At 41.7% G+C, this 13219-nt stretch overlaps 1 protein-coding gene across 3 annotated transcripts; it reads left to right on the top strand.

The window, feature by feature from the left end:
* Positions 1 to 320: 320 nt before the first annotated feature.
* On the top strand, positions 321 to 12600 carry TM4SF19 (transmembrane 4 L six family member 19). 3 transcript variants are annotated; one of them, XM_055402885.2, is made up of 7 exons: positions 321 to 451; positions 3602 to 3677; positions 5010 to 5209; positions 5613 to 5690; positions 7611 to 7780; positions 8030 to 8213; positions 9402 to 12600. In XM_055402885.2, exons 3-6 carry the CDS (start codon positions 5030 to 5032, stop codon positions 8208 to 8210), a joined length of 609 nt encoding a protein of 202 aa, XP_055258860.1. In that variant the 5' UTR covers positions 321 to 451; positions 3602 to 3677; positions 5010 to 5029; the 3' UTR covers positions 8211 to 8213; positions 9402 to 12600. The 3 variants fall into 3 exon arrangements, with proteins under 3 accessions (XP_055258860.1, XP_088693976.1, XP_088693988.1); XM_088837850.1 differs by having other exon boundaries at positions 8030 to 12600; XM_088837862.1 differs by lacking the exon at positions 321 to 451 and having other exon boundaries at positions 3425 to 3677; positions 8030 to 12600.
* Positions 12601 to 13219: the final 619 nt, after the last annotated feature.

Genomic DNA, 13219 nt, shown 5'->3' with positions numbered 1-13219 from the left:
GTGAAACAGATATGGGCAAATAGCGTGTGAAACACTGTTGCTGCTTGGGAAAGAAGGGAGGCTAAGATATTTCTCATGGTTACCATCCTCTGACTCACTAAGGCATTTTAGCTCACGAGGCCATGCCTCCTTGTTCCTTTCTTAATGTCACATGAAAATGAGCAGAGGGTGGGTCATCAGGAGAGGGCTCTTCAGGAAGAGGAAAGCTTCCTTGATGGAGACCTGTAGGCAGTGTTGTGGGGGCATGTCTCCACACCATGCACCCACGTGGGTGACCTCCGCATATAAACAGTGCCTCCCTGGCCCTCTGTAGGAGTCCTGAAAGAACAGCCTGCAGTCCAGCCCTGCAGGAGTCCCAGTTGAGGCCACAGGAGTTTAAAAGCCCACTCTGAATACGGAGCCCTTTTCCAGGTTCTCTCTCTCTCATCCTGATTCTTGCCACTGGAAGCAGGTAAGCAGAAATGAAAGGGCCCAGTGAGGGGATGGCCAGCTAATAGTTTGGTCTAGCTTTTAAGAGCACGGACTTCTAATCTAGAGGATACCTGCCTCAGCCGCTGAGCTCTGTGTGACTTCAGGCAATTTAACATCTCTTTACCACCGTCTATCAACTTCAGACCTTTACACATGCTTAGAATACTTTTCCCTTCCCAACTTTGCCCATCTAATACCTGTTGTCAAGTTTTAGCTTGGATAGCACTTCCTCCAGGAGGCTCTGCATTGCTTCTGCAGGCAGGATTAGGCAGTCCTCTGGTGCTTCCATCACACCTTCAGCTGGACAGTTCTGCTCAGTACTTGCTCATTGCCTGGTTAGTGTCCCCACCAGACTTTAAGTTCCTCAAGAAAAGAGATTGTCTCTGGTTCACCAGAGTGAATAGTGCCTTGGCAGACAGTGGTCACTTAATTTGACTGATGAAAGAATGATAAAAAGGCTGGCTAATAAGTAAGGTAGACCTGCTGCTGCTGCTGCTAAGTCACTTCAGTCGTGTCCGACTCTGTGTGACCCCATAGACGGAAGCCCACCAGGCTCCCCCGTCCCTGGGATTCTCCAGGCAAGAACACTGGAGTGGGTTGCCATTTCCTTCTCCAATGTGTGAAAGTGGAAAGTGAAAGTGAAGTCGCTCAGTCGTGTCTGACCCATAGCGACCCCACGGACTGCAGCCTACCAGGCTCCTCCGTCCATGGGATTTTCTAGGCAAGAGTACTGGAGTGGCTTGCCATTGCCTTCTCCGAAGGTAGACCTAGAGACACACAAAATTTACAAGCTCTTCTATATGACTTAGATGATCACTTAAAACTGTTCCCCAGACATCTAGCTAATGAGTTGTTCACTTACCCCAGATCTCAACTTAGATCAGGGCCTCCCCTAAAGGTTGTAAAGTTTTACCTTATGACTAGGCTTGTCTCTTCACATATCAAATTAGCCAAACTCTTTGCTAATCTCCTGGCTCACATTTGTGGAAGCATTTCTAAAAATATTGTGATTTCTAGAGGAACAGTCAGAGGGAGGAAGTGAAATTCAAACTGAGCCACTGCCCTGCGAGATGCAGCAGCAGCACAAATGCTTTTAGCAGAGAAGTAGGACAGCCAGGATCCTCTGAGTCCCACTCATCCCAAAGGCCATGCTCAATTTAGTTTTCCTCTGCATGTTCATATCTTTTCCTTTCCCTTATTTATTTATTTAGCTGCACTGGGTCTTAGCTGCAGCACGTGGGACCTTTGATCTTCCTTGTGGCAAGAGGGATCTTTTCAGTTGGCCTGTGGGGTCTAGTTCCCTGACCAGAGATGGAACCTGTGCACCCTGCATTGGTAGCATGAGGTCTTAGCCACTGGACCACCAAGGAAGCCCCTAGTTTCCCTTCTAAAACTCCAGATTGGAAATATGCCCGTAGAAGAGATCAGGGGTTTGTCCATGTCAGTGATCTATGTCTAGACAAGCCTTACTCATAGGTGGAATGATTCAAAGGCAGCTGAAGGCATTCCTGAACAGAAGTTTCTCCCAGCCAGAGAGCGTGCCTCCAAGTCCAGCCACACACCAGTTCTTTCTTGGGCCCCTAACAAAATGTCAGTCATCTGGGAGGTGTGTAGGTTAACTTGCTAACAGTCTGGATTGGTTAGTTCACCCTGGATTGGAGACACACACTGAGAGCCCAGCAGGAGACTGCATCACAAGCTGTTGGGGGTGAGGAGTTGTTACCTTACAGATGCCTTGTCTCCTGACTGCAAACCTGGGGGGGAAACAGCCCGTAACATATCGGCTTGGAGGACTACTTCAGGAAAAGATGGCTCCATGGTGGTTGGCTGGGGGACGGGGTAGGGGGAGGGACACGCCATCCCTCCTGATCCCTGGTGCCCCGCGTTCCCTCTAGGCCCCTTGTATCCCTGGGGAAAGAGCCACTGTTCCTCCATATCCTACCCAACCCCCCGCCCACCCTCCACCCCCGCTCCAACGTGTGCCCCCGCTACACAGAGATCTGAACCTGCTTTCATCAGGGACAAGTTATTTTACTCACCATGAAAAACATGGCTTAGAGAGCAAAAACCCAGCGGAGAGGGCACATGGTGAAGGCAACTCATCCCACTAAAATATTAGCAATTGCATCAGGAAACTCCCTGCTGGGAGGAGCCGCTGAGCTGTTTGGGCTCTGAGATTAGGGGAAGTAAAGATCACCAAGGACTGCGGAGGCTGGGGAATGTGGGAGGTGGGGGCTGACAGCACAAGAGCACCCCGCCCCTTCGCGCCCCACCCAAATGGCCTTCTCAATGCTGTGTCTGACACCAGTCTCTATAAAAGATGAAGTCTGGACAAATAAAAAATCCTAGGCTAATTAAGGTGGTTTGTTTTTAATTAAGTTCATAATTTGTAAAACCGTATTTTAAAAGGTATGAAAAAATTAAAATTTAGGATAGTCCTTCCCAGGAAGGAGTACTGGAAGATGATAGTAATATTTCTTAGTGGTAAGGATCCATTTTGTAAACCAGCTGTGTTTACATGGATGTTGTTCAATTATTCCACACTACTAGTAAGGGCAAATATATACATTATGCTTAATTCTTTAACTCTGAAATATTATATATTTAGTTATATGTTTATATGTAAAAGAGAGATTGGGGTGGAGGCTCTGATCCACACATATTTTCTGATTATTACGAAGCTGTCTGTTAGGAGAGGAGTGTAAAGAGCCTTAAGCTGAGACAGACATGTAACTGAATTGCAAAGTGGCAACAAACCACTTCTTGGAGATGTCATGGTATAGGTTTTTTCAGATTCACACTGACCTGAGTCTACCAAATACTACTAGTCCTATTCTAATTCATATACATAAAAAGTTCACAGATCAGCGAAAATTTAAAAGGGAGAAATGGCTAAAAGTAACGGTGTAGAGGAGACATTTTTCAACCTATCTGGACACAACATTTTAATTTTTAATCAATTTTATTGATAAATAATTAAAATATAAAATTTACAAATTTTAAGAGTAATTTGGTGAGTTTTGTCAATATATGTAGTTGTGGTATTCACCAGAATCTGGATATAGAACATTTCTGTCACCTCAAAAAGTTTCCTTGTGTCCCTTATATTAATCCCCTCTTCTATTCCCAGCACCTGGCAACCACTGATCCCATCACTGGACTATAGTTCTGCCTTTTCTAGAAGTTCATATAAACAGACGCATACAGTGAGTAGTTTTCCGGCTTCATTCATTTAGCATGATGCCTTTGAGATTCATCCATGTTGTTGCATGTATTAGTAGCTTATTGTGTTTTTGTTTTGGGGGGATTTTTGGCCATGCCGCATGACTTGTGGAGGAGTCTCAGTATCCTGACCAGGGACTGAACCCAGGCCACAGAAGTGAAGGCTCAGAATCCTTAACCACTAGGCCACCAGGGAATTCCCCTGAATGGTAGTTTTGAAGAGCCAAAATTTTTAATTTTGAAGTCGTCCTTTTTCACTTTTTATAGATTGTACTTTTTGTATTCTATCTAATAAATCTTTATCTAATCCAAAATCCCAATGATTTTCTCCATTTCTTTTTTGTAAAATTTGTAATAGGTTTTAGATCCATGGTCCATTTCAAGTTAAATATTGAATAAGGTTTCCAGTAATAGGCAAAATACGTATTTTTGTTTTACATATGGATTGTTCCAGGATCATTTGTTGAAGAGATTCTCCTTTTCCCACTAAAATATCTTTTTCAAAAATCATTTGATCGTACGTGTATAACTCTATTTCTGAATTCTCCAGTCTGTCCCAGTGGTCCGTATGTCTATATACACCATTAATTCACTGTAGGATTACTGTAGCTTTATTTGTCTTAAAATCACATGATATAAGTCCTCAAACTTTGTTCTTCTTTTCAAAATTGTTTTGAAAAATCTAGGTTCTTTGCTTTTCCATGTAAATTTAGATTCAGCTTGCCAATTTCTACAACAAAACTCTAGTAGGATTTTGACTGATATTGAGTCTTTCGATTCGTGAACATGTTTATCTCTGCATTTATTTGGGTTTTCTTTTTCTCAGCAATGTTTTATAATTTTTAGTGTACAGGTCTTGCACAGATTTTGTTAAATTTATCTGTATTTTCTATTAACATTTTATGCTATTGTAAATATTCTTTTAAATTTTATAATTTATCATTGCTTATATAGAGAAATATAATTGACTTTTGTGTATTTAATTTTTTATTTGGTAATCTTGCTAAACTTACCTATTCATTCTAGTAACTTTTTAATAGATTCCTTATAATTTTCCATGCAGATAATCATGTTACCTGTGACTAATGACATTCTTACTTCTTTCTTTCGTATCTGTGGTTTTAGCTGCTTTTTATTTTCTTATTGCACTGGAAAAGGTCCCCTGTACAATGTTGAATGGAAGTAGTGACAGTGGACACCTTGAAAATGACAACTTTTAAAGCAAGAGGATGACACCCCACCCTGTGCTCTGGGGGTTTCCCCTACCTGTCAGTCCCAGTAACAGAGCTACATGACCCTCCTTCCATTGGTTACAGGACACTGCCCTCTCCCTGTAATGGCATGCTCACGGACCTGCTCCCGCATTCTGGGGCTGAGCCTCGGGACTACAGCCCTGTTTGCTGCTGTGGCCAACACATTGCTCCTGTTTCCTAACTGGGATGTGACCTACCTGTTGAGGGGTCTCATTGGCAGGCAGGCCATGCTGGGCTCTGGGCTCTGGGGAGGAGGCCTCATGGTAAGTGTCCAGGGTTCCCTGAGTGTGAATTCCCAAAGTGTCCCCCAGGGGTGGAACAACAAAGTCAGGGTGAGGGAAGGAGTTTTGTAATTTCTTGAAAACAAGTTTGAACTAACAAACTGATTGTGAATCTATAGCAACTCCAAGGGATAGAAGACCCTAGGAAGACTGATCAGAGTTGCTGGATTTTGGACTAGGTAGGCTGGGTGTGAATGCTGCCGTCCATAGAGTCACATCAGGCTAGTAATTCAAAATTGGGTCCTGACAGTCAAAGCCAAACCCTCTGGGAAATACAAGACAACTAAGTCCATGTGAGGTGTCCAATCACTCTGTTTCAACAGCCTTCGGTGGCAATTAGAAATGTAAATTACCTAATCTCTTAACACATATCCCTTTCCTCCAGGTGCTCACTGCAGCTACCCTGATCTCCCTGATGGGCTGGAGATATGGCTGCTTCAGTAAGATTGGGCCCTGCCGAAGGGTAAGAACCCAATTCTACTCCTCTAAGAGCTAGAATGTCCCCACATTCTACAACTTTACAGGCAGAGTGATGAGGCAATTTCAGTTTTGGGGTATGAAGTCAGGTCCTGATCATACCTCTTAAAAGCTCTAAGCTCTTGGGCAAGGTTTCTGAACCTGAGGTCCTTCTGTTAAAATGAGAGTTAAGAGAATCAAGTCCAGGGAGTGTTAATGAACCATGAATGTCTACACATTTGTGGGCAACTGTTCTTTTAAAATTTATTTTATTGAAGTATGGTTATTTACAGTGTCCTGTTAATTTCTACAGTACAGCAAAGTGATTCAGTTATACATGAGTTGTTCTTATTGTTAGTTTTAGCCCGTTGAACAATATGGACATGAATTACGTTCTTTGTAGTCATGTGTCATTGATAGAAAATTTCCTGGCTATTTTTTTTTAGAGCTGAAAGTTTCTCCAGAGATCTGATAACTAGATTCTAGTCTAATGTCTCCGTTTCACAGAAAATTAAACTGAGGCCCAGAATAAATGTGCACTTTATTAATTACAGCAGCATCTATATATATTTGAAATATCTCAGTATGTAAGTGTATAAGGTGTATTGCTCATTCAGCCTCAGACACATGAATCTGTGTCCTTTCTACAGTAAATCTACAGTCTGCTTTGATATCTACAACCCACATGTTGGGAACCCAGCTGATTTAGAATTACATGTTAAAGAATTAAATATAAACACCCACATATCTCATTCACTATCTGTTCTCAGTCCTGTCTGGTTTTCCCCTAGGCAAATGGCCCTCGGACTTGAATGCATGTATCAGATTCCTGCAGGGTGTGCTAAAACACAGATTGCTGGCACCCCCTACCCCAAGAGTTTCTGACTCCATAGGACTGGGTTGGGGGGAGGAGAATTTGCATTTCTAACAAGTTTCCAGTTGATGTGATGTTGCTGGGACAGGGACCATATTTCCAGAACCACCATCCTAGGCTTATGTCAGACTAATTCATCTTGAATCTTTTAACTTAAGAGTCAAAACTTAGTATGCATCTTTTTTTGGCCCCTCCTGAATTTTAAACTAGCTTGACATCAGTGGGGAAACGACTCTATGATTCTATATAAAAACTATATATGCTTTCTGTATATATATATGTGTGTGTGTTTATATATATATATATATGTTTTATTTAAACTTTTAAAATATGTTCTTTTGGAGGGTGAAAAAAAAAATCTAGTACTCTGAGAAAGAAACCAATTTGGAAGTTAGAATCCTGCCAAGGAAATAAACACGTTGCTATCTTTTGGGAGGGAAATGAGTGGTGCACAGACTAGCAAAGTACAATAACAGAACTCAAGTCATTTCAGAGCGTAATCTCTGACTTGGTCTCCCTGTCTCTCCGTCTCCCTTCCTCCCTCCTTTCCTTTCTCCTTCTTCCTCCCTTCCTTCCTTTTTTCCTTGATTTGAGAAAGAGAGGAATCATGGATGGCAGCTTGGAACATTTGAAAAAATATAGCTTTCCCTTAAAAGGGTTGGAGTGGGGCTTGGGTAACCAGTCTGACCCTTTAAGCCAGAGACTGAATGACTGCAGTCTGAGTGTACAAGTTTTTGACACCAATCTGCTGAGAAACTCTGAAGAGCCTGTTGAGTCAGGCTGAGCTTGCTGCCTGGTCCAGGTGCCAGTGTTTCCCCCTTCCCCCTTCTGTTCCTTCTTTCCCACCCCTTCCTGGCTTTCCTCAGTGATCCCTTGTCAACCAACCCTACCTTGGTTATGTTTTCAAGGAGGTGCTGTGGGTAGAATTATCCCCATGACTGGGGAAAGCCTGAGCACCAGAGAAGTGAGACTTGTCCAGATTGCCCCACAAGTCACCTGGTCACTGAGTCATGACCTCATCTCAGGCTTACTGTTTGTTCTCTCCTTGTGTAGATGCTTACTGCTCTGTTGTCAAGTGGCCTGGCTTTGCTTGGAGCCTTGATTTGCTTTATCACTTCTGGAGTAGCCCTGAAAGATGGTCCTTTTTGCATGTTCGATGTCTCACCCTTCAATCAGACACAGGCTTGGAAACATGGTTACCCATTCAAAGACCTGCATAACAGGTAAATGGATGGAAACTTGGATTTGCAGTTTTTCGGAAAGAGAAAGACACACACATGGGCTACAAACCCCTTTTGGTCATGCACTCTAGCATCCTGCTTCTCTGATTGTTAGAAAATTGCAAATACAAAAAGAGTCACCCTCAAAAGTCTAATCCTACGACCTGAGCTGAGGGTGAACCCAGGTTTCTATTGAGGTTGGCTTGGACTCTTACTTATTCCAACCCCTGGTCTCCTTATTTTTGGGGACAGGAATTATTTGTATGACCATTCACTCTGGAACTCTGTCTGCCTGGAGCCTTCTAAAGCTGTCGTTTGGCATGTGTGCTTCTTCTCCACCCTTCTGTGCATCAGCCTCCTCCAGATTCTCCTGGTGGTCATTCATGTCATCAACAGCTTCCTGGGCCTTTTCTGCAGCCTCTGTGAGAAGTGACAGGTAATGCCCTCTCGTACATGAGTGTTTTCATCATGTGCTGCCTTGAACCTTTCCTGCAAGACAGGGTATGAATTATAAACAAATTTCCCTTTAGGAAGTCATGTAGTAATAAAACAATGATTCCTTGCATATATATTGAATGATACAATGCATTTTAAATCAATTACTGCAAGATGATATATTAATAGAAGAAATAGTTAAATCATTATTATTGTGCAGGAACGTATAGTCCATGAAATCTCCTCCAGCCATGATCTCATTTCAGCTTCTCAACAGTCCCGTAAAACTGGCAACATGTTAGAAATGAAGTTGAGGCTCCTAGAGGATAATGGACTTGCCACCCAAAAGCACTTAATTAGGTTCAGGAAAAGTCAGTACTGGAGCCCCTATCTTCCAAATTCAAGTTCACCAGCTTATTAATAAGAATGAATTTTGTGGCTCCCAAATGCATGGGTTGAAGCTCTAGCCTTCAGTGTGACTTTGGAGATAGGACCTTTAAGAAGCTAACTAAGGCTGAGTGAGTGAAAGATGCTCAGTCGTGTCCAACTCTCTGTGACCCCACGGACTGTAGCCTTCCAGGTTCCTCTGTCCATGGGGATTCTCCAGGCAAGAATACTGGAGTGGATTGCCATGCCCTCCTCCAGGGGATCTTCCCAAGGGATCAAACCCAGGTTTCCTGCATTGCAGGCGAATTTTTTACCGAATGAGCCACCAGGGAAGCCCTAAGCCTTAACTTAGGTTAGATGGGGTCATAAGAGTGGGACCGTAATCCAGTAAGACTGGCATCCTTATAAGAAGAGGATGAGACAAGTACATGAAAAGATGCTTAATATTACTAATCATCAGGGAAATGCAAATGCAAACCATAATGAGATATAACCTTATACCTGTTAGAATGGCTATTATCAAAAAGGGAAGAAAGAACAAATGTTGGTGAGGATGTGGAGAAAAAAGAACTTGTGCCCTTTTGATGTGAATGTAAACTGGTGTAACCACTATGGAAAACAGTATGGAGGTTCCTCAAAAAATTAAAAAAAGAACTACCACATGATCCAGCAATACCACTTTGGGTTATTTATCTGAAGCAAACAGTAACACTAACTCAAAAAGATATCTGCATCCTCATGTTTGTTGCAGCATTAGTTTCAATAGCCAAGATACGGAAACAATTTAAGTGTCTATCAACAGGTGAATGGAGGGCTTTCTTGGTGGCTCAGTGGTAAAGAATATGCTGGCAAATGCAGGAGACATGGGTTTGACCCCTAGTCCTGGAAGATCCCACATGCCCAGGAGCATCTTAGTTCATCGCCACAACTATTGAGCCTGTGCTCTAGAGCCTGGGAGCCCCAACTATTGAGCCCATGTGTTGCCACTACTGAAGCCCGGGTGCCCTGGAGCCCATGCTCTGCCATGAGAGAACGACCACAATAAGAAGCCAGCACACTGCAATTAAAGAGTAGCCCCTGCTCACCGCAACTAGAGAAAAGCCAACGCAGCAACAAAGACCCAGCACAACCAAAAAATAAATAAATAGATGAATGGATAAAGAAGTTATAGTACACACATGCAATGGAATATTCTTCAGACATAAAAGAAATATTGCCATTTGTGACAACATGGATGGACCTAAGTGAAATAAGTCACACAAAGACAGATACCATATGATCTCATTTATATATGGAATTTAAAACAATAGCCACCAAATCAAGTTTATAGATACAGTGACAGACAAGTGGTTGCCAGACATAGGGTTGGGGAGTGAGAGAAATGGATGAAGGGAGTCAAAAGGTACAAACTTCTAATTATAAAATAGTTAAATCATGGGTATGTAATGTATAACATGTGACTACTAATAATATGTATTGCATATTTAAAGTTGCTAAGAGATTAGATGTTGGCAATTTGATCTCTGGTTCCTCTGCCTTTTCTAAAACCAGCTTGAACATCTGGAAGTTCATGGTTCACGTATTGCTGAAGCCTGGCTTGGAGAATTTTGAGCATTACTTTACTAGCGTGTAAGATGAGTGCAATTGTGCAGTAGTTTGATCATTCTTTGGCATTGCCTTTCTTTGGGATTGGAATGAAAACTGACCTTTTCCAGTTCTGTGGCCACTGCTGAGTTTTCCAAATTTGCTGGCATATTGAGTGCAGCACTTTCACAGCATCATCTTTCAGGATTTGAAATAGCTCAACTGGAATTCCATCACCTCCACTAGCTTTGTTCGTAGTGATGCTTTCTAAGGCCCACTTGACTTCACATTCCAAGATGTCTGGCTCTAGGTGAGTGATCACACCATCGTGATTATCTTGGTTGCGCAGATCTTTTTTGTACAGTTCTTCTGTGTATTCTTGCCACCTCTTCTTAATATCTTCTGCTTCTGTTAGGTCCCTACCATTTCTGTCCTTTATCGAGCCCATCTTTGCATGAAATATTCCCTTGGTATCTCTAATTTTCTTGAAGAGCTCTCTAGTCTTTCCTGTTCTGTTGTTTTCCTCTATTTCTTTGCATTGATCGCTGAGGAAGGCTTTCTTATGTCTCCTTGCTATTCTTTGGAACTCTGCATTCAGATGCTTATATCTTTCCTTTTCTCCTTTGCTTTTCACTTCTCTTCTTTTCACAGCTATTTGTAAGGCCTCCCTAGACAGCCATTTTGCTTTTTTGCATTTCTTATCCATGGGGATGGTCTTGATCCCTGTCTCCTGTACAATGTCATGAACTTCGATCCATAGCAAGAGATTTCCAGAAAATCATCTGTTTCTGCTTTATTGACTATGCCAAAGCCTTTGACTGTGTGGATCACAATAAACTGTGGAAAATTCTGAAAGAGATGGGAATACCAGACCACCTGACCTGCCTCTTGAGAAACCTATATGCAGGTCAGGAAGCAACAGTTAGAACTGGACATGGAACAACAGACTGGTTCCAAATAGGAAAAGGAGTACGTCAAGGCTGTATATTGTCACCCTGCTTATTTAACTTATATGCAGAGTACATCATGAGGAACCCTGGGCTGGAAGAAGCACAAGTTGGAATCAAGATTGCTGGGAGAAATATCAATAACGTCAGATATGCAGATGACACCACCCTTATGGCAGAAAGTGAAGAAGAACTAAAAAGCCTCTTGATGAAAGTGAAAAAGGAGAGTGAAAAAGTTGGCTTAAAGCTCAACATTCAGAAAACGAAGATCATGGCATCTGGTCCCATCACTTCATGGGAAATAGATGGGGAAACAGTGGCTGACTTTATTTTTCTGGGCTCCAAAATCACTGCAGATGCTGATTGCAGCCATGAAATTAAAAGACGCTCACTCCTTGGAAGGAAAGTTATGACCAACCTAGATAGCATATTAAAAAGCAGAGACATTACTTTGCCAACCAAGGTCCATCTAGTCAAGGCTACGGTTTTTCCAGTGGTCATGTATGGATGTGAGAGTTGGACTATGAAGAAAGCTGATTGCCGAAGAATTGATGCTTTTGAACTGTGGTGTTGGAGAAGACTCTTGAGAGTCCCTCGGCCTGCAAGGAAATCCAACCAGTCCATTCTAAAGGAGATCAATCCTGGGTGTTCATTGGAAGGACTGATGCTGAAGCTGAAACTCCAATACTTTGGCTACCTCATGCGATGAGTTGACTCACTAGATAAGACTCTAATGCTGCGAGGGATTGGGGGCGGGAGGAGAAGGGGACGACAGAGAATGAGATGACTGGATGGCATTACCGACTCGATGGACGTGAGTTTGAGTGAACTCCGGGAGTTGGTGATGGACAGGGAGGCCTGGTGTGCTGTGATTCATGAGGTCGCAAAGAGTTGGACACAACTGACTGACTGAACTGAACTGAAGAGAATAGATCTTTAAAAAAATTTTTGTAACTAATATATGGTGCCAATGTTAACTAGAATTATTGTGGTGATCATTTTGCAACATATACAAATATTGAATCATTATGTTGTACACTTGAAACAAATATAATGTCATGTGTCAATTATACTATAAAAATGACAATGTAGTATATTTCCAGAATAAAAGCATTATTAAGCTTCAGAAAGTTTATTCACCTATAATAATAGATTTAAGGAGGAAAAAATCATAATGATTTTCTTCATAAAGTCTGAAAAGGCATTTGATAAAATTCAACATATATTCTTTACATCCTTTTTCTTTTCTTAATTTAAAAAAAAATATTTATTTGACTGCACTGAGTCTTAGCTATGATCTGAGGATCTTTGTTGTGACATGCATATTCTTAATTGCGGCATGCAGGATGCAGTTCACTTACCAGGGATCGAACCCTGGCCCCCTGCATTGGAACACAGTGTCTTAGTCACTGGACAATCATGGAAGCCCCTCAATATACATTCTTAATAAAACTCAAGAAAATGAGAAGACAGCTCCCTCTTTATCATAATACAACATAACTATCTCAACTTAAAAGTCAGCATCATGCTTAATGGAGGAAGACTGGAAGCAATCTCACTTAAGTTCCACATAGATGATACTCACTATCGTCATTATAATTTAATATGGTTCTTGAGGTATTAGCCCAAGCAAGTATTCAAAGGAAAATTAACAGATATAAAATAGAAAAGATGGTGAAGTTCTCATTATATTTGGACAATGTGATTGCACATCTAGAGCACTCAAATTATATTACAAAGAATAAGAATTTCACACATCTACGTACAAAATAAACATACAGAATGAAAAATCTTCATGTATACAAACAACAAACAGTTAACAGACATGGAGATGGGGAAATCCCATTTATATTAAAAACAAAAAGAAAAAAAAAAACCTAGCTACCAACGTAAGAAAAATGCAAAACACTTTTTTAAATCTTTTAGTTTCTCTTTATTTACTTACTTTTTGGCTGCACCATACTGTGTGGCTGTGAGAACCTCATTTCCTGTCCTAGGAAAAAACCTAGGAGAAAACCTAGGCTCTTGACAGTGAAAGTGAGGAGTCCTAACCATTGGATCATCAGAGAATTCCCAAGAATGTGAAATA

This window comes from Moschus berezovskii, chromosome 1 (assembly GCF_049115385.1).
Source record: "Moschus berezovskii isolate FMDL1 chromosome 1, NW_MosBer_1.0, whole genome shotgun sequence".
NCBI lineage: Eukaryota > Metazoa > Chordata > Mammalia > Artiodactyla > Moschidae > Moschus > Moschus berezovskii.
The sequence above is the reverse complement of the archived record's forward strand: the minus strand, read 5'-3'. Positions and strand labels throughout refer to the sequence as shown.